The sequence below is a fragment of the Fringilla coelebs genome (assembly GCF_963513975.1).
Source record: "Fringilla coelebs genome assembly, chromosome: 24".
NCBI lineage: Eukaryota > Metazoa > Chordata > Aves > Passeriformes > Fringillidae > Fringilla > Fringilla coelebs.
Window position 1 is genome coordinate 5,122,171 of NC_140050.1, and position 19,586 is coordinate 5,141,756.

At 66.0% G+C, this 19,586-nt stretch overlaps 2 protein-coding genes across 3 annotated transcripts; one reads left to right on the forward strand and one right to left on the reverse strand.

Annotated features, from left to right (window-relative positions):
- Positions 1–561: 561 nt before the first annotated feature.
- Positions 562–3,056, reverse strand: PRSS57 (serine protease 57; the record flags this gene model as incomplete). Its single annotated transcript, XM_084221344.1, has 6 exons — positions 562–928; positions 1,296–1,441; positions 1,522–1,782; positions 2,452–2,596; positions 2,760–2,913; positions 2,999–3,056. 6 exons carry the CDS (start codon positions 3,054–3,056, stop codon positions 562–564), a joined length of 1,131 nt encoding a protein of 376 aa, XP_084077470.1.
- A 1,015-nt stretch (positions 3,057–4,071) lies between these two features.
- On the forward strand, positions 4,072–19,034 carry PALM (paralemmin). Of its 2 annotated transcripts, XM_084221319.1 has the most exons (9): positions 4,072–4,204; positions 10,747–10,795; positions 11,719–11,799; positions 11,877–12,007; positions 13,059–13,176; positions 13,325–13,346; positions 13,591–13,653; positions 14,873–15,004; positions 16,298–19,034. In XM_084221319.1, the coding sequence occupies exons 1-9, from the start codon at positions 4,200–4,202 to the stop codon at positions 16,861–16,863; spliced, it is 1,167 nt and encodes a 388-aa protein (XP_084077445.1). In that variant the 5' UTR covers positions 4,072–4,199; the 3' UTR covers positions 16,864–19,034. The 2 variants fall into 2 exon arrangements, with proteins under 2 accessions (XP_084077445.1, XP_084077446.1); XM_084221320.1 differs by lacking the exon at positions 14,873–15,004.
- Positions 19,035–19,586: the final 552 nt, after the last annotated feature.

Consider the following 19,586-nt stretch of genomic DNA (forward strand, 5'->3'; position numbering starts at 1 on the left):
GCCGCCGGCAGCGCTTCCTGCCCACGGCAGCTCCCGGTCCTGCCCGCCCCGCCGCAGGGTTTGGCCCCCGGAGCGGCTGGCGGGTGGCTCCGTGCCGAGCCCGCGGGCACGGGCTGCGGCGGCAACGGCAGCTCCTGTGATGAGCGGGAGATTTCAGCTTCCAAAACACGGCTGTGAGTCAGGCGCCGCCTTCCCACCGGTTTTTGGGTGGTCTGGGACAAGCCGGGACAGGCGCCGGCTCTCCAGGCTCCCTGCCAGTGCGGATGCCCTCGGGCTGGCAGCGCTGTCCCGGCATTCCAGGGGGTCTCTGCCCCACGCTGTCACTGCCAGCACCCCACTGGGATTTGGGGCTTCTTTGGAAGCTGGCAGGCCGGCAGGGATCTGTTCTCTGCTGGATGTCCCCAAAGCCACCGATGCCTGCGGCTTGCATCTCCTGACCCCGCGCAAGGCCCTGCAGCAGCCGCGGCAATTTGTGCCAGCAATTTGCAGATAAAACAAACAGCCAGGAGCAGGGAACGTCTGGGTCTGTCCCCGGAGACACCGGGCAGAGCCACACGTGTCTCAGCGGAGAGCCAGCAGCGGCTCGGCACACGTCTCCGGCCACTGCGGGCACCCAGCTCCGGCGGGGCGAGCGCGGGGGAGGCGGGCGAGGCTCCCGCCGGGATCCCTGCGGGTTCCGCCGGCCCAGCGCAGCTGGGAGCCCGCCTGCCCCCGGGGGGTGTCTGTGGTTCCCCTCTTTGGGGGGTCACGTCGCGCGGTGGGGAGGGTGCGGTGCGGGACGGGATGGAACAGGATGAGGCGGGATGGGATGAGACGGGCTGGGACGGGACGGGGAGCCACACCCCGGCGGGAAGGCAGCTGGGGATGCTTCTGGGGTGGCAGCACCTGGATGCGGATCCTGGCTGCACTCCCCTCCCTCCTGCATCCCCTGCTCCATCCACACATGCTCAGGACAAGTCAGGGGGACCAAAACACAGGGGGAGCAGTGGGGTGGGGACTGAGGGTTTATTGAGGAAGGTAAATGTTGCCACGGCAGGAGGATGTATGGGGGGCTTCTGGTGTAACCTAGGGGGTACATAACACCCCTTGCCAATGGGCAGAGAGGGGCTCCTGCCCTGACCTGGGTCAAGGAGCCCTGAGCATCAGCTCCCAGCCCCTCCAGAGCTGAAGGATGTGGAAGTTCTGGCCCTCTTCTCCCCTCCCACGAGAGATCTCATCCCCTCTTCCCCCAGCCTGCCTGCCCCCAGGACTCCCAGACACCCTAGGGCTTCAGCCCCCCCTTCTGAGGGCGGAACCTTCGCACAACGTGATGTACCCAGTCAATGTAGTTGGAGATCTTGGTGTAGATGTCCGGGAACCGACGGTCCCCACACCTCTCTCCAGAGAAGGAGACGATGCCATGAACCTTGTCCTTGAAGACCAGGGGTCCCCCGGAGTCACCCTGCAGAATGAGGGGGTGGGAGGGAGATGTGAGGGTGTCCCGAGGGGTCAGTGTGGGGCAGGGGTCGGGGGTGCACTCACAGTACAGACTCCCTGCAGCTTGGTGCTGCGGCTGGCCCCGCACAGCATGTTGGCCGAGACCTTGCCCCTCCACAGCGTCCGGCAGAGGCTCCTCTTGACGATGCTGGTGTTGGTCTCCATCAGCTCCGTGGGCTGGTCTCCAAAGTTGGAGGTGTCCCCCCAGCCCATCACGGAGCAGACAGTGCCGGGTTTCAGGTCGATGTGCGGGGAGGGCAGGCGGATCCGCTTCACGAACTTGTTCAGCGTGGCCGAACAGTTCAGCTGGGGGCAGCGAGGCCATGGGTGGCTTTGCTGCTGGGGCAGAGCCCCCCCAGCTGCTCCTCCCTGGTTCTCCCTCCCACTCCAGCTCCTGCTGACCCCCCCCAGCTCTGCCCTTCTCTCTAGAGAGGCTGGGCCCCTCCCTGTCACCCCTCTGCACTGGTCCCAGTCTGCCGCAGGGACTTGGCTGCCCGCGAGCCGCTGACCCGGCCACAGTCGGTGTGTCCTCAGTGCCTCCATCACACCCCATGGCGCGGTCCTGCTTCTCCGGAGAAGCACTGACATCTAGTGTCGGCTCGGCCCCTCGTGGGGCACCCCTCCTCCTCCCGGTGCCCCGGGGCCGTGGACATCCAACCTCCTCCCGGTGCCCCGGGGCCGTAGACATCCAACCTCCTCCCGGTGCCCCGGGGCCGTGGACATCCAACCTCCTCCCGGTGCCCCGGGGCCGTGGACATCCAACCTCCTCCCGGTGGCCCGGGGCCGTGGGGCACCCCACCTTCTCCCGGTGCCCTGGGGCCGTGGGGCACCCCACCTTCTCCCGGTGCCCCGGGGCCGTGGACACCCCAGCTCCTTCCCGGTGTCCCAGGACCGTGGGGCACCCCAGCTCCCTCCCGCACCCCAGGGCTGCGGGATACCCACTGCCCGGCCGCTGGGTGCCCGGTGCAGACTCACCCGGAGCAGGCGGATGTCGTTGTCCGGGGCACGGCGGTTGTAGAGCGGGTGGGCGATGGACTCGACCACGCTGAAGATCTGCTGGGACTCCTCGGGCTCCTGCAGCCGCTGGGCTCCCAGCACCACCCGCACCGAGGGGCTGCGCCTGTGGCCAAGGCGGGGCTGAGAGGGCGCTGGTGGCCACCGGGGAGGGGGGGATGGCCGGGGGGACTCAAGGGGGGCAGCTTAACCCCTTGGGACGGGGTTATTGTTTAGACGGGGCCACACCGTGTCCAGGGGCACGTGTCCCACGTGGGGACAAGGCTCACCTGGGAATGAAGCAGTGGGCAGCTGTCATCACCCACTTGGGCCACACCAGGAAGCCGCCGCAGACATGCTCCCCGTCCAGCTGGATGGAGGCCATGAAGGGCCGGGAATGGGGTGCTGCAGCCTTTCCCCCGATGATCTGGCTCCCCTGGGTGCCTGGTGGGTGCAGGTGATCGTTGGAGCCCAGGGTTGATATCTCCCACCCTGGGGATGTGCCCTGGCATCCCAATTCTCTCATTACCTGCTGGGAGCAGGACGGAGCCTCCCAGGCTGAGGATGAAGAGCCCAGCTGTGATCATGGTGGCACAGAGAGGGCCACTGCCACCACCGCCGGGGCTGCTCGGGGTGGGGGGGCTTAAATCCCTCCAGGGGCTGAGCCTTGGCATGAGGGCGGGTATTTCCCTCCTGCTTCCTCCTCCGGGTGTTGCTGCTTTGTGCAATTCAGGGCTCGGGGAGCTCCGTGCAGCTTCCCCCGGAGTGGGAGATGAGGAGCAGAGCAGTTTCTCAGCCCTGACTCCTCTTTTCCTTGAGCTAACTGGGATGAAACCCCTCTCCGCAGGGAGGTGGCAGCAGCGGGGCCTCAGGACATCTCTCAGACTCCAGAGTGTCCCCGGGACTGCCGTGGGTGACACAGGGACTGTGCTGTGCTCCCATCCGACGCCTCTTTCAGCCCTTCCAGAGCCCCGGTGGCTCTGGGACGGTGCTGTGAGCAGAGGGGCAGTTTCCTCCCACTGTTCTGCATCAACCTGGAGCACAAAAAGGGGTGCAGGGGGTGGGGGGCATGGGGTGGGGGGATGTGTTGGCCCTCGCTGCAGAGCCCGGCTTGCTCTGGGGCCCAGTGCAGAGTTCTGTCCCGGCAGCGGGCAGATTTCCCAACGCAGGGTGGCTCGGGGCTTCCTGTGGCAGTTTGCCCATTATGGCCGTTGGGTTGAGAAATGGGGGAGTGGAAAGGGGGAGCAAAGAGTCGCTGGTTGCTGGAGTGAGGCAGGACGGGGTGGCTGCACTCACAGAACGGGGTTACACCCTGACAGAGGCTGTGTTCATGGAGAGGCTCTGAATGCAGCCCCTCCAACCCGCCCCGCACCGGGCACTGCACGGCCAGGACCCGCTTCGGGACCCCCAGCAGCTGCCCCAGCTCCGGGGCCCCCCCAGGCCGGGTGAGGGGTGGCGGGCCGGGACCCAGCTGGGACCCCCAGGAGCAGATGAAACCAACCCCGGCGCGCCCCGAGGCCGGATGATGGGCGGCGGCAGTGGCGGGGCGCGCCCGGCAGACGGAGCTGTGCGGGAGGGAGGCGGGAGCACCGGCGCGGTCCCGACATCCCTGCGCATCCCGCAGCCCCGCCGGGGATGCCGCCGCCCGCCGGGCCCTGAGCGCCGGGACGCCGGCGGCCGCCGGCCCCGCTCCGCCGCCCCCCGCCCCCGCCGGAGCCGCCGCCGGGACCATGGAGTGAGTACCGGAGCCGCGCCGGGACCCCGGCACCGGGCCGCGGCTCCCCCGGGCCCCGCCGGCTGAGACCGCAGTACCGGGGAGGGGGGGAGCGGGGAGCGGGGGCCGGGGCTCGGGACCCCGCGCCGGGGCTGCGGGAAGCTCGCTCCGCCGGCTCACGGAGCTCCTACCGGGGGCCCGTACACCCCCGATGCCGGGGCTGGGGAGTCCGAACCTGGGGTCTCATATCCCCCTGCTCCTGGGCACTCAGCACCCCAAAACCGGAGGCTCGCATCCCCCTGGTTCTGGGGATTCAGGACTCCGGTGCTGGAGGTTGTATCCCCCTATGCTGAGGCTTGGGACCCCCAAAACCGGGGGTGGGGCTCGCATCCCCCCCGTTCCTGTGCTTGTGGCCCCAAAACTGGGGGCTCACATCTCGCCAGATCCTGGAGCTCAGGACCCCGATCCCGGGGGCTCCCATCCCCTCGGTTCTGGGGCTCGGGACCCCGATCCCGGGGCCTCCTTCCCCCGGTGCCGCTCAGCAGGTGCGGCCCCTCCCCGGTCCCGGAGGGCCGGCTCGGGGGGCAGCAGCGGAGGCCCCGCTGGGGGTGCGGGGGTGCAGAGGGTGCGAGGGGTGTCGGGGCTGGCAGCGGTGCAGGAAGCGAGGGGAGGGGGTGGGGAGGGCGTTTATTTTTGTGTTTTGAACCTGTTGTTGCTGCTGCGTGTGGTGGGGTGAGTGGGTGGAAAGAGCTGCGGACCCCTCCCTACACTGCACCCCCAGCCCCTGCCCAGGGAAGCGGCTGTGACCGGGGGATCCTCGTCAACCGGGTCCCAGCGGAGAAGTCTGGACAGACGGACACTCTGGGAGCCCGGCCTCATCCTTTGTGTGCTGCGGTGGGGCCCTGACCGGTCGCTGGGAGCTTGGAGCCGGGCGGGTGGGGGAAGGACGGAACAGGCGGAGGCCACTAGGGGCTTGTGGCCACCGACTGTCCTACCCGCGTGCTGTATTTGCCCCTTTAGCGACACCAGCAGCTGCTGCCAGGAGGGCACAGGGCTGGGGGGCTGCTCGAGGTGCTGGAAGCCAGCGCTGGCCCTGTCTCACCCAGGCCTGGTGGCTCTGGTGCCCACCCGAGCAGCTGCCTGGGTTTGGCACTGGGTGTTCCTCCAGGCAGCTTGGGGTCAGCCACCCTCTGCTCCTGGTGGGCACCTCACCCTGCATGGATCCACTTGCCACTGGCTACTGACACAACGGGTGCTCAACAGGTCCTTCAGCACTGCCTGTCACCACCTGGGAGCCCCGAGGCCGTGGGGCACTGGTGAGGGGTGGGCTGGGGGTGTCCTCGGGCTCTGGCCGATCTGGGGCTGGAACCGAGCTGGGAGCAGCAGCGGGGATGTTGCGGAAATTGGGGTGCAGCAGCTGAGGAGGCAGAGAGGCTCCCCGTGCTGCTGGAGGGGCCAGAGGCAGGGCCAGGGCTTGGGGCAGCTCCACGGCGCCACAGTCCCCGCAGGAAGGAGCCTCTTTGGGGAGGAAAACGTGCCTGATTTGCCAAAAGGGAGCAGCGAGGGGAAGGGCAGAGCCGAGGGGTGTGCCGTGCCCTGGGGAGGGGGTGAGGAGCTGCCGGGCTGGGCTCGGGCTCTCCTGGGGCTGAGCTGGGGGATGGTGCTGGACAGGCTGGTGGCTCCACATTCCCCCTGCTCTGCACCAGCCCTCCCAGCGAGGGCCAAAGAGCCCACGGAGGGCTGCAAAGGGTTTCCCCTGCCAGCTCCACACACTGCACCTGCCAACGTCTCTTTTTTTCGAGTGCAAATCCACGAGTGACCCCGGGTGGGGGGCACAGCCACGAAGCAAAACAACAGAACCCCTCCAGCCACTCAGCTCCAGAGCCTGGCTGAGGGGCTGGAGGATTAGGAGGGCCCCAGGGCAGCTGGGGACATGGCAAGGTGCTGCCCTGCTGTTGGCCTGGCTCTGTGGCAGCCAAGGGGTGTTGGGGCGGGCACTGCTGCCTTTGCCCTGGCTCCTGCTCTGCCTTGGCACAGGCAGTGGCTGGAGGAGGGTCCTGGCTGCCACAATCCACTGGTGCCCAGGGAGGTCTGGCAGAAACTTTCCAACTCTGGTAAAGGCTGTGCTGGTCCCACTGGAGCTGCTCTCGTGCCCTCTGCTCCTGCTGCTGTCAGTGCTTGTGAGCAGCTGGAGGTTCTGCTTCTCACATCTGGCTGCTCTGCTGGTTTGTCTCGCTTGCTGCTCTCCCCTTGGCTTTGAGGGTCTCCTTGGAGCCAGGGTTCTCCTGGTCCTGCCTTCCCTGGTTGGAAGGTGGCAGTTGCAGGGGAAGGAGGGAGATTTCTGCCTGATGAGTCTGTTGTGTAGGCACTCAAGCCCTTGCTCTCTGCTGGCATCCAGGGAGAAGTAAAACCCAGGCCAGACCCTGCTGCCTCCTGGCCAGCAAGGAACCAGAAGGGGTCAGCTCTGTCCTGTCCCTGTGTCCAGCTGGAGCAGCACTGTCACCCTTCCCAGCTGTCCCAGAGAGGCCATAAACCCCACAACAGCCCCCCACAGCAGCAGCCAGCCCTGCTTGGGGCTGGCAGATCATGGGGATCAGAGCTCAGCTGCATGATGGGCCTCTCAGCTGGACCTGCCTTGCTGGGAGGAACTGGGAGGAACTGGAGCAGGTTTCCTGGGAAGCTGCTGCTGTTGGTGTTCCTGCTTCCTGGCCAGAAACAGCCCCTTTCCCCAGGGGGGTGGGGGTTCATGTGGCTGCAGCTGGGCTGGGAGCTGAGCTGGGAGCTGAGCTGGGCCTGCAGCAGTGGAGGTGCCCCAGGAAAGCCGAGGAGGTGCCCTGGGACAGGGCTGGGGCTGGAGGCACAGCCCAGATTCCTGCATCTCTTCAGTGCATCCTGAGACAAGCAGCCCCCAGGTCCCAGACAGGAGCCACTGTCAGGGACAAGGATGAGCCTGGAGGAGGGAGAGGAGCCGGGTGGATCCTGTCCCAGACAGGTTTCCTGGGTTGGGCCCAGCCCCTGGGCTCGGTGCCGAGCACTGAGCTCCCTGTGGGGTGTCAGGGCTCCCAGGGGTGCCTGTGCCTGGATCCACCTTCCTGCTGGCTCCTTGGAACATCATGTGTGTCTGTGTTCATGGCATTGCTGTGGCACAGCCACGCTGGCACACAGGAACCCAGGGATGGCTGGTGACAGGGGACAGATGCCACATCCTGGCCAGTGCCAGCACTGCCTGTCCTGGCCAGCCAGTGCCCCTGGGGGTGGGGAGCAGCCGGCTCCACTCTCATTCATGAATCCTGGGGGGAGTTTCCTGGTGGAGCCTTGCTCCTCTAACTGGAAAGGAGCTGGAAACCCAAGTGTTTGGAGGGCACTTGAACCATTGTTTGAAAGATCTGTAATTTTCCAATCAAACTCCCTCCCCAAGCCTCCGTTCATCAAATATTCATGGGATCCATTTTCTCCTGGCACTCCCAGCCCACGTCTCAGCCCGAAGAATCAATCAGGCAGCTCGGCTTGCTCTAATGCATCTGCGTTTTCGGGAGCCTGGGGCTGCCATCTCCTCCCCCCGCCTCCCCCTGTCCCTGTCCCCTCCCCGGGCAGCGGCGGTGGCTGAGGCTGCGCAGGCAGCTGCAAGGAGTGCGATGGGCACTGTGGGGCAGGGCAGGGGCAGCCCCCCTGCAGCAGGACCTGAGCAGGGTCCCCACCCCGGGCTGGCCACGCCGCTCGCTGCCCGCGCTCATTTCTGCCCATCCCTGCCCGAGCCGCTGCCGCTGATGCATTTGCCTTCATGGTCGATGCGTGGCGGCCCCGGGGCGGCTGCAGCCCCCTCCCCTCCCTTCCCTTCCCTCCCTCGGCTGCCATCGGGGGCGTTCGATCCCGGCCCCGCTGTTAATGGCTTTGTGACAGAGCTTTGCAGCCTCGCCACGGCCGCGTCACTCCGGGCCCGGCTCCTGGCATGGGAACGGAGCTGGAAATCAGCGCTGATGCCTCGATTGCTGCCTTCACCGCACACCCCGGGCCTGCACAGGGCTGGTGCCCATGCAGGGAGCTCTCCTGATTTCCCCCAGCTTGGAGCTGAGCGGGTGGGGAGGGAGGGGAGGTCAGCGGAGCAGAGGAGCAGCTTGAAACGGCTCTTCACACATTTGGATGAGCTAATGGGAAAAAACGGAGGAAGGCAAATAAACATTATTGTTTCATGTCAGGCGGGAGGAGACAAAAGGTCACGGGCTTCCCTTGTGATGGTGGGAAACGGCAGCATCAGCAGGGCTGGAAAGAGCTGGAGAGCCCAGGGAGAGCACGGGTGTGTGTGTGTGTGTGTGTGTGTGTGTGTGTGTGTGTGTGTGCTCACACGTGTGTGTGGGTCCAGCCTCGGGCCTGGGGATGGCTGCTGGAGCTCCCAGGGTGTCATCCCCCATGTCCCTGCTCCTTCTCCTTGCTCCTTGTCTGGGCTGCTGGCTCCTGAGGAGCTCGGTGGCCCTGGGATCACCTTCCCACCTTTGCTGGCACCCAGGATGGATCAGGAGCACCAGAACCCCTAAGGAGGCTCCAGTGATGCTGCAGCTCTGACTGGCACTCTGTCAGGGTGCCAGGCCTGGGGAGGACACCCCAGCCCCAGTGGTCCCTCTGTCACCATGAGCATCCCCCCACATCCCCCTGAGCATCCCCCCACATCCCCTTGGCACTCTCCCGTTGCCATGGCGCCGTTGCCATGGCACTGTTGCCAGGGAACCGTCGCCAGGGAACCGCCTCCATCAGTCACAAGGGCCAGCTGGGCCCCATCACACCGACCTCAGACAGGTCATGGCAGGCAGGATGGGGATTTTGGAGAGCCTGGGACCCCCTCCCTCCACCTCAGCACCTGGTCCCAGCAGGCAGGGACTGGGGGGGCCGGGGTGGTCCCTGCTCAGCCCCCCTGGATGGATCAGAGCCCCCAGGGCAGGGTCTGAGCAGGCTGAGAGATTGCAGCAAGGGGCATCCAGCCTGTTTTGTGTCTCTCCCTGGGCCAGGAAGATTCCTGGCGTCTGACCTGGGAATGTGGAGACTGTAGCAAATAATGGAAAATAAAGAGGATGGAGGAGGGAGGAAAAGCAGAACAGAATGTTTCAGGAATGCTGTAAAAGTTTGGATCCATGGAACAGGGCAAGATCCAGGAGAGAAACAGGGCCCAGTTCAACGCCCTGGGAGTGTGGGGTGCCAAGGGCTGGACTGAGAGGACCCAGACCAGGAGGGAGCCTGTGATGGTGGGGTGTGGGGTGCTGAGGGACACAGGGGTGTGAGAGCGGTGCCCTGCGCCTGCGCCGGTGGAGCAGTCACAGCGTCGCTGCAAACAGCACAAAAATAACCACCACAAAAGCGACACCTTCCCCGGTTGTTTTCCTGGCCTGGATTTTTGCAGGGATCCCCAGGGTGTGGGGTGAGGGGAGGACGGCGCCTCTGAACAGCTCCCAGTTAATTGCCGACTTCGAGGAGGGAGCAGGGGGAGGCAGGAGCTCCTCTCACCCTGCAGAGCCCGTTTGAGTCGTGGGAAAGCCTCTGTGAGGGCACACACACGGGAGGGCAGAGCCCAGGGTGTCGTGTGTGGCACTCAGCACCCATCTTTGGCAAACTCCCTCCCTGGGAGCACGGAGCCCACCTCTCTGTCTGTCCCTTGCTCTAGGAAGCAAGCAGAGCTGATCCATCGCCTGACAATACCTCAGTGCCTCCCACCCTAATTAATGCCACAGCTCAGCACTTCATTAGCACCGTCTGGCCGGCAGCCAGCGGCTCCCGTGGCGCTGGAGCATCCCGGTCCCAGCCGGGCACTGCCCCCGCACCTGCTGCCCCGCGGCTGGGGGGGGTCCTGCCGGGCTGGGTCACCACACCTTGGGGACAAGGAGGGTGGGGACGGGAACAGATGGCCGCGGGGTTGGGGGTAACCCCTCCGTGCCCCACGCCAGCGCACTGGCAGAGCCGTGCCGGGCCAGAGAGGGGCTGCCAGCGGCAGCATCCTGGCACGGCTGGGCTGCAGAGGTGCCCAGGGGTGCCACGGGGAGCAGAGGCTGCTGTTGTGTGTCTGTGTCCGTGTGTCTCTCTGTGCACATGTGTGTGTCTGTCTGCACACATGTGTGTCGGTACGTCTGTCTGTGCACATGTGCCTGTGTGTGCAGCCCGGAAAGGTCACAGTCGGGGAAAGGTGTGAGCAGCCAAGAAAGGGAATGGAAATTGGAATGGAAAGCATGAGCCAGACTGGAACACGGGGCAGCCAGCAGCGTCCTGCTCCAGCAGCGTCCTGCTCCAGCCCCTCCGTGCTCACAGCTTCCATCTGCACCACGGCAGGAGCGGGTCTGCATGAGATGAGTGCTCCAGGGGCTGGGAAAGGCAGGATTTGTGCAGGACAGGGGCCAAGAGGTGCCTGGAGGAGCCTAGCAGTGAGGGCTGCTTGGCGCCAGGGTAGAGAGGAGGAAGCAGATGGTGAAAGGGAAGGGCTCAGCCTTTGTCCGTGTACCACAGTGTCTGGTTTGCTGCTTGCACGCTGTCCCAGTGACCTGCCACTGGTGTCACTCCTCACAGCTGCTCTCTGCTCTCTGCAGGGTCGTGGAGGCCAGCACCCTTCAGCAGGAGAGGCTGCAGGCCATCGCGGTGAGTCCTTGCTCCGGTCCCCACGTCCCCAGGGCATCACCTGCAGCACACGGGGCAGAGGGGAGGAGGATGCAGGTGCAGGAGGGCTGGGGCAGGTGCTCAGCCACAGACTGGGGGTCTCCAGCAGCTGAATGAGGGCTCAGAATGGCCCAGGCCAGTGTGTCCCTGTGGGGACTCTTCTTGGGGTGTCACAGCTTGGCTGCGCAGTTGAAACAGGGACAGAGCAAGCAACAGGCAGCTGGGAGGTTTAATTAACGAAGCAGCGCCTTGACGAGTCCCAAGTGAGGGAAATGAGTGATGATTCCCTCCCCCTCCTTCCCCAGGAAGGGCTGAGGATGGTGCTCTCCAGCCATGCCTGGCATGGCACTAGTAATTATATTAATTAGGGAGCAGTTGGGGGCCCTGCTGAGCGACCCCTCCCAGCTCAAAGCGGGGCGCGGGGCTGGTTGAACCCACCCGGTGCAGCCCCAGTGCCCAGCCCCGCCGGCAGCCAGCCCATCTCTGCCACACAAAGGGCAAATTGTTCTGGACCAGAGGAGAAAGCGCCGGGTGACGCGTCCGGGCTGGGTCTGACTCTGCTGAAATGATCTGGAGCAGCCCCAGGATGGGTGGCAGCGAGGGGGGGACAAGGCAGAGCCCGCGGGGGCTGGCAGCTCGCTCCGCGGGGCCGGCCGAGGGGACGGTGACATTTGGAGATGGTGAGCCGTGCTCAGACTCTGCCCCGATCCCTCCACACCCTCAATGCCTCAGGTAGTCCCAGAGAGAGCAGGGACTCGATACCAGCCGTGCTGTGGGGTGTTCCCGAGGCTGGGAGCCCCACTCCCCGCGGGTTCCCCCTCGGCCCCGCTGCTCCCTGCCCGGCCATGCCCGGCGCTCACCCCCTCCCCGCGCCCACCCCGGCCCCGCCGCTCCCGTCCCTCCAGGAGAAGCGGAAGCGTCAGACGGAGATCGAGAACAAAAGGCGGCAGCTCGAGGATGACAGGCGGCAGCTGCAGCATCTCAAGGTGAGCATCCCCCGGGAATCCCCCGGGAGCCTCCCCGGCTGGGGAGGGCAGCACCGTGACCCCCTTGTGCTCCCCAGTCCAAGGCTCTGCGGGAGAGATGGCTCCTGGAGGGGGCCCCAGCGTCTGCCTCCGAGGAGGAAGAGGCCATGAAGAAACAGATGCAGGAGGATGAGGTGAAGACCAAGGAGCTGGAGGAAACCATCCAGAGGTAACAGGGCCGGTGTGGGGCTGGATGTTGGGGTGCAGTTAGAGGGCACACAAGTCCCTCCAGAGACCCCTGGGCGGGTGGGTGCTGAGATTCAGGTGGATCCCATGTGCTGGGCACAGGCAGGGCACGCTGAGCTTGGAGCTGCTGGGAGAGGAGATCCCCCCACGGTGCTGCTGGGGCTCACCCTGGAGCCTGAACCCTGAGCCCTGGCTGGGTTCTTGCCTGCCCAGCCCTGCAGCCCCTCTGGGCACGGCCATCCCCAGCTGTGCTCTGCCTTGGCTGTCCGTGGGAGCCACAGGGTGGGGGACATCGGGCTGGGATGCCCGGCGGGCTGCCCAGCACCCTCGATGGCAGGGGTGCTGGCTCGCACAGACTTCGTTCTCACCGTGGTGGCCCAGCCCTTGGGAAGGAGCAGGGAGATGGCTCAGCCCCTGCCCACCCCCCGCGTCCCTGGGCAGCCGCCGGCGGGGCCCGCAGCCCCGGCTGGGCTCGGAGGTGTCCCGGCAGCGCAGCAGGAATGCAATCAGTCACGGCGGTGCCGCTAATTACCGAGCATCGGTGCGGAGAGGGGTCAGGCACGAAGGGGCCTTTGTGTCCGGCTAATGGCGCGGTGCATTCCTGGCCGGCGCCGTGTGAGGAGCCCGGGGGAACTCTGCCGGGGGCAGCAGCCGAGCCATGGGGACTCCCCGACCTCTGCTGCATCCCGGTGGGGCTGTGCTGCCAGGCTGAGAACTGGAGAGTGCCCTCGTGGAAGCTCAACCGGGTTTGGAGGAACATGTGCAGGAGCAGAACAATGATGGAGCAGCCCTGCTCTGGCTGCCAAGTGTGCAGGGGTCACTCCCCCTGCTCAGTGCCCATGGCAGGGTCTCTGCCATCCACTTGGTGCTGACCCCATTGGCTTTTGCTCTGCAAAGAGGCAGGGACAGCCATTCCAGAGCCTGTGTGTCCCTGCACCTTGTGAGCCCAGGGGACAATCTGTGTGTCCCCTCTCCCCTGCACTGTGTTGCTGTTACCTGTCCCACACTCCTCTCAGCCCCGGCTCTTCCTGCAGGCTGGAGAAGGAGCTGGAGATGCTGGAGAACAGCAGCTCAGTGGCTTCGACCAAGGAGAACCTGGCAGAGGCAGCCAAGGAGGAGAAGAAGGCTGAGGCTGTCCCCAATACACAGAAGGTGGGCACGGCTGCTGACCATGGGCAGCACTGGGGTCAGGGTCCCAAGCCCTGGTGGGCATGGGTGGCTGGGTGGGTGGTGGGTGTGCAGGCAGAGGGTCTGTGGCAGGTCCTGGAAGCTCCTATAACCTCTCCCTTCTGTTTTGCAGAGTCCTCTGGGCACAGTTAAGGGTAGGTGAATCCTGATCCCCCTCGGCCCTGTTTCAGCACCAGCCATGCCCTCCTGCTGCCCTGAGGCCAAATGGGTGGGGAGAGCCAGGCAAGAGCCCTGTCCCCATGTCCCCTCCTGGGCAGTGGTGCCCTGGGTGGGGGAGCCCTCCCAGGTGCCAGCCATGGGGGGACACACGGGCCTGACCCGTGGGCACACCAGGCGCTCGTTTGGGCTCAGGCAGTCACCTCTCCTCTCCATCTCCAGCTGACAAGAGGGTCTCCAGCAGCCCCATGAAGGCAGTGGAAGGCAGTGAGATGATGAAGGCGGGTAGGTGCCCGCTGCCCTGGGAGGAGAGCTCCTTCCAGGCTGCTTCCCCCTCCCCTCTGCAGCTCGCTGCCAGCGCAGCCGCTCCCGCAGCCGCTCGATGCCTTTCCAAGCCCAGGGCACAGAACATCCCTCATCGGTTTTGCTTTCACCCCACGGTTGGTTTGTGGCTCAGGGCCCTTCTGCCTCAGCCCTGCTCCATGTCTCTGCTCCAGTTTCATCCTTCCTGCTCTGTTTGCAGCTTCTCTGTGCAGGGGTGAGGCAGCAGAGTGCGAGGCACAGGGAGCTGTGGGGCACACGGGGCCAGGCTGCCTGAGCTGGGGGGCTGCAGCCAGCTGTGCTGCTGGAGGGGTTTGCTCTGCTTTGGGGCAGTGGCTCAGAGCAGACCATGGCACCACCATGGGGCAGAGCCCATCCTGGGATCCTCAGAGCTAAGCACCATGCCCAGGGCTGAGGGGACCCTGCTGCTGGCAGGGGCTGGACAGGAGTGGAAGGAGAGATGCCAAGAATCACCCATCCCGTGGGGGCAGGGGGCTGTCCCAGCACCAGCACCCTCAGTGGGGGTTGCACCTCCCTGAGCATGAACCTGGCTCCCAGCCAGGCCCCATGAGCAGCACTGCTCACTGCCTGGACAGACAGACACGGCTCAGCCCCAGAACCACAGCAGCCTTGGAGGTAAGGTGATGCCAGCAGCACCAGGATGGACAGGAGTCCCTGGAGGAGGGATGTGCCAGGGATGTCACACCCGCCTCTGCCATTCACCGCTCCTCGCTGCCGCCTTGCTAACACTGCTGAGCCCTGCTGGGCACCACTGGGCCCTGCTGGGCCCTGCTGGGCAAACCTCTGAGCCCTGCTGGGCAAACCTCTGAGCCCTGCTGGGCCCTGCTGGGCACCACTGAGCCCTGCTGAGCATTGCTGGCACCACTGAGCCCTGCCGGGCACCGCTGAGCATCGCTGGGCACCACTGATCCCTGCTGGGCACCACTAAGCCTTGCTGAGCCCTGCTGGGCACCTCTGAGCCCTGCTGAGCACCTCTGAGCCCTGCTGGGCACCGCTGAGCATCACTGGGCACTACTGATCCCTGCTGAGCCCTGCTGGGCACCTCTGAGCCCTGCTGAGCACCTCAGCGCTTCCGCCACGCACCGTCCCACCGCCAGCCGCAGAGCGAGGGACAGGGAGGGCCAGGGCCACCGTAACCTGCGCTGTCCTCTTTGTGTCCCAGCCATGTACTCGGTGGAGATCACAGTGGAGAAGGACAGAGTTACTGGGGAGACCAAGGTCCTGTCCAGCACCACCATGCTCCCCCAGAACCACTGTCTGCAGGGGGTCAAGGTGTACGAGGATGAGCTGAAAGGTACGGGCCAGCCCACGCCGGTGGCAGGGGACAGGGAGCGGCCACCTGAACATGCCAGCGGGCAGCCAGCAGGGTGAGGAAGTGCAGGGGCTGCTCCTGACAGCTTTGCCAGCTCTGTGAGGGCAATCCCTCACCAACTCCAGTCCAGTGGAACGCAGGATTGTCATGGCAGCATAGTGTGGATGGCCCAGAGGGGCCAGCCCTGGTTTGCACATCGTGACCCTGCAGAGCAGAGAAGAGGATCTGTGGTGTCCAAGACTCAGGAGCCTGTCCTGTGGGCAAGGAACATGCACTGGCACCACGTTGGCCTGTCACAGGCTGGCAGCAGGGAGTGTGGCTGATGGGGATGGTAGAAGTGCAGCACCAGGGACTGGTCCTGTTGCTTTTGGGAACATCTGGGAACCTGCTCCAGAGAGCCTCGTGAAACCCAAGGGACCATCGTGGTGGCAAGGACCAGCCAGACCCAAGGGACCATCGTGGTGGCAAGGACCAGCCAGACCCAAGGGACCATCGTGGTGGCAAGGACCAGCCGTGGAAGTGGGGCATCCTGCTGGGAACTGTGGTGGCTGAGTGGACCAACGCTCTCTTCAAGTAAAACACAGCGCTCCCATTCAGCCCCCTCGGTGTGGCCCTGCCAGGCTGGTCACTGTCCCTCACTCAGTGCCTGCCCACTGAGGCAGCTGCACTGCCCATCACATCATGGCCCAGGTCGAGTGGAAAACACAACGAGCCCTTGGCTGCTCTGGCCATGACACACATCTCTGCCTCCAGTGCCACGAGCAGTGGGGTGGGAGAGCCCCATCTCCTCTGGGCACGGGGCCACCAGGTGCAATGGTCCTGCTGGATGTGCTGGGAACAGTGGGGCAGCAACTGCCTGGCATCACTGGGAACTCAGAGGTGGCAGTGGTGACCTGCTGCAAAGTGTCACACCGGCCCTGGCCGGGCTGGCTGCCAGCAGACACAGTCCCACCATGGGCAGCTTGGCCTGGCAAACGGCCGTGGCTCCTGCAGGGCTTGCTGAGCTTTTCCACTGGGCTTTTATTTCAGTCTCCCTGGTTGCTGCCGGGCAGGAGCCAGGTGATGAGAGAGGGTCTGGCAGAGCTCCGCTGAGGGGAGGGTTGGCATGCCGTGGGGGTCCCAGCCTCAGTGGCAGGACCTTTGGAGAGGGGAAGGGGTCACTCCCTGACCACACAGGAGCCGGGGCTGAGTGGGTGATGCCAGCAGGAGCTTTGCCAGGTCATCTGGTGCCCCCATCCCGAGCCCCTCTCACCTCCCTTCCTCTTGTCCCCGCAGTGGTGCATGCGGTGAGCGCCGAGGACGGGGCCCTGCAGAACGGGGCCCACCCGCTCAGCTCCTCCGAGGTCGACGAGCTCCTGCACAAGGCGGACGAGGCCACCCTGAGCGAAGCCGCCGGGCGCCAGACCCCAGCCAAGGCCGGCAAGGGCGGTGGCAGCGCCCCCGGCAGCCAGAAGCCGACGCCGCGGCGGGAGATCACGGGGCTGCAAGCCAAGGTGCCACCGGGCGAGGGGACAGAGGCCAGCCAGGAGCAACCCGTCACCATGATCTTCATGGGCTACCAGAACGTGGAGGATGAGAACGAGACCAAGAAGGTGCTGGGGCTGGAGGGCACCATCAAGGCGGAGCTGGTGGTGATCGAGGATGCCGAGAGCAAGGCGGAGCCGGCACACAAGGACCACACGCCGCCCAACGGCACCGCCCTGGAGCCGGCGGCCGCCCAGCCCGTGGGCGAGGAGGGCGCGGGCGGGCAGAAGCCGGGTGCCAACGCCACAGATGCCAAGGAGGCCGAGCAGGAGACAGACGTGAAGAAGCAGCGCTGCAAGTGCTGCACGGTGATGTGAGCCCCCGCCGAGCCCCTTCCCCCCCGGGCTCCCCCCCCCCACCGGACACGGCCCCTCTTTCTGCAGAACCGGGGAGATCCAACGTGGTGCCGCCAACGGGGCCGTGGCGATGCCCGCCCCATCTGCCCGATGCCAGCCCCGTGCCGCCCCCCACCAGCGCTGCCTGTGGTATTTATTAGTGACCCCCCTCGCCCCACAGTGCGCCCACCCCATCACAGCCCCGCCTCGTCCCCACCGGCAGCGGGGCCGTTCCCTCTGTCACCGACACTGTCCCACCCCCGTCGGAGGATGGAGCCGCCGGGCAGGGGATCGGAGGACGACGCTGTGTCCGTGGATGACTCCCCGGGAGCCGCCACCAGCGGGACCCACCCTTGGCCCAGCCCACGGCGGGCATCGGAGCCAGCCCTGTGCCAGCCCCTCCCTCTGTGCCTCCATCGTCCGCTCCTCCAGCGGGGCAAGGCCGGGCTCTGTTGGCCGCTGGCTGCCCGTGGACATCTCTGCTCCATCTCGTGTCCTCATCCCCGCGCTCCCCAAGCCCTCGAGGGCAGAGCAAGGGAAGGGCATGGAGGGCAGCGTCCATCCCTCCCTGGTACTGGGCTGTGGTGATGGCCAGGGCCGCCTGGGGCTCCTGCAGGGTTAGCCCAGGCTGTCCCCAGGCCTGCCCTGCTCCTCCCGGGCTCAGCTCCACGAGCTGGAGCCTCACTCTGCTGCTGGCAGTGACAGCCATTCCTCTGTCTCGGCTGCCAGCCGGTGCCACCGGGCTCTGCCAGCTCAGGGGGCTGAACTGTGCCCGTGTCCCCCTGGGGCAGTGCCAGCGAGGGAAGGGCAACTTGGGGGGCCCAGCCTTGTGGGGCAGGAATGGGTTGGGGGTCCTGTGTTTCCTCGTGGCAGCAGGAGTGTGGCCCAGCATCCTCTGTTCCCTTCCTGCCTCTCAGCAGCTTTGCAGAGCCACGTTCTGGGGTCCTGGGCTGCAGCTTTGGGTCCCCCAGGGGAGTGGGGTGGCCCTGTTGACCCCAGTCCTGCCACTGGGAGCTGCCAGGGGTGTGGTGCCCCACAGAGGGCAGCCTCCCTGCTGCCCACCCTGCACCCCAGCCCTTCAGTGGGGATTTCACCACCAGCACCAGCGTTTCCTCCCCACTGAGACCAGCTGGGGCAGGCGGGGGGGCCCCCATGGATTTTGGTCCCCAGTGCCCACATCAGCTGCCCCTGAGCCGCAGCAGCTGGGCTGGCAGTGCCCAGATGCTTATCCAGGAGCTTTGGGCTGGGTTGCAGGCGCTAGTGAGGGATCCTTGTTCAGGTGTGAGAGGGTTCCTTCTGCTGTGAGGCTGGGCCAGTCCCCCAAAATGTGTGTGGAGCAGCATCCAGGCTGCCCAGCCCACCAGGACACCGCTGGTCGAGCAGCCAGGGACGGGGCTCAGCTCCCCCAAGGATGGGCCTTCCTTCCCCACCCTCCCCTTGTGTGAGCAGTGACACCCCCTGTCCCCATGCCATCCCCGTTGTCCCCCAGGTACCACCCAGGCTGCAGTTTTCCCCCCAGTAGAGTCACTGCAGGGCTGAGGGGGGGAGGGCTCATGGTGCCACCCCTGTCCTGAGCCCCAGCCAGGCACCCACAGCCCCTGGGAGAGGCAGGGCTGGGGAAGGGGGGGCTTTGGGAGGGCACTGCCAGGGGAAAGGGGGGGCCTCTCCTGCCCCATCCACTGCTGGGCATCGCTGGAGCCCCAATGCTGCAGAGCAGGGCACGGGCTGGGTGCCACGGGCACCTGCCCCCACAGTCCTGGGGGGAATGTCACCTCTTGCCACCCCACGTCAGGGGCCAACACCACCCACCCCATCCCACCCTGTGCCCTGCAATCCCCCCAGCCCCAAGCTGGGGCTCCCTCCCCCCCCCCGGCACCCCCTGCCCCTCGGTTGGCTTTGACCCCCAGCCCAGTCCGGCCCCGGGGGTGCTGGGGAGCAGGACCAGACCCCCGGGTGGGGGCTGGGGTGTGAGAGGAGTGGGTGGTGGGCCTGGCATCGTCCCCACCCCGCCCCACAGCGCCCCTGTCCCCTCCCAGCTCTGCTGAAGTGCACTTCCCGTGCCCCTGAGCTTTTCACTTGTGCCGAAGCCGTTTGAATTCCCTTCCCTTTCCCATCCCATCCCCCCCACCCCCCGTTGTTTGTAAAACACCCAAAACCGAGCAAATAAAACTGTGTGAACAACCAGCCTGGAGGCACCGATGGGTGGGAGGAGGCTGGGCTGGGCATGCTGGGAGGATGGGGGTGGAAGGTTTGGGATGGGTTCTGCTGTTCCCTCATTGTGTGGGCAGAGGATGCGGGGAGAGAGGGGTATGGGGCACCCAGGATGCTGGGAGGAAAGGGATGAGGGGGGGTGTGGCTGCCCGGTTTCCTGGATGTCCCCAGGTGCCATCACCACGTGGCTGTGGGTCTCTGTCCATCCCCAGGCTGGTGCAGGTCCTTCTTCTGCCCAGGGCTGGGATTCCAGGGCTCTCTCCTGAGGCAGTGGCACCTCAACCCTTGCTGGTGCCAGCCCAGGTGCCAGCACACGCCCTGCGGCGGGCGTGGAGTGCTCCTGGCTCCTTGGCATCACCTGTGGACTTTGGCTCAGCCCCAGGGTAGAACAGGCTCTGCTCACCTGCCCGGAAACGCAGAGCAGCCTGGCAGCCACAGCCACCAGCCGCTGTCCCCAGGCCAGGCAGTGCCACCCCGGCGGGACCAGGGCACCA

Excerpts from the sequence above, each read along its gene's own strand:
- PALM (XM_084221319.1), top strand. Across the intron at positions 13,654-14,872 it reads CAGTGAGATGATGAAGGCGG|CCATGTACTCGGTGGAGATC; the intron begins GTAGGTGCCCGC and ends TTTGTGTCCCAG. Across the intron at positions 15,005-16,297 it reads GTACGAGGATGAGCTGAAAG|TGGTGCATGCGGTGAGCGCC; the intron begins GTACGGGCCAGC and ends TTGTCCCCGCAG.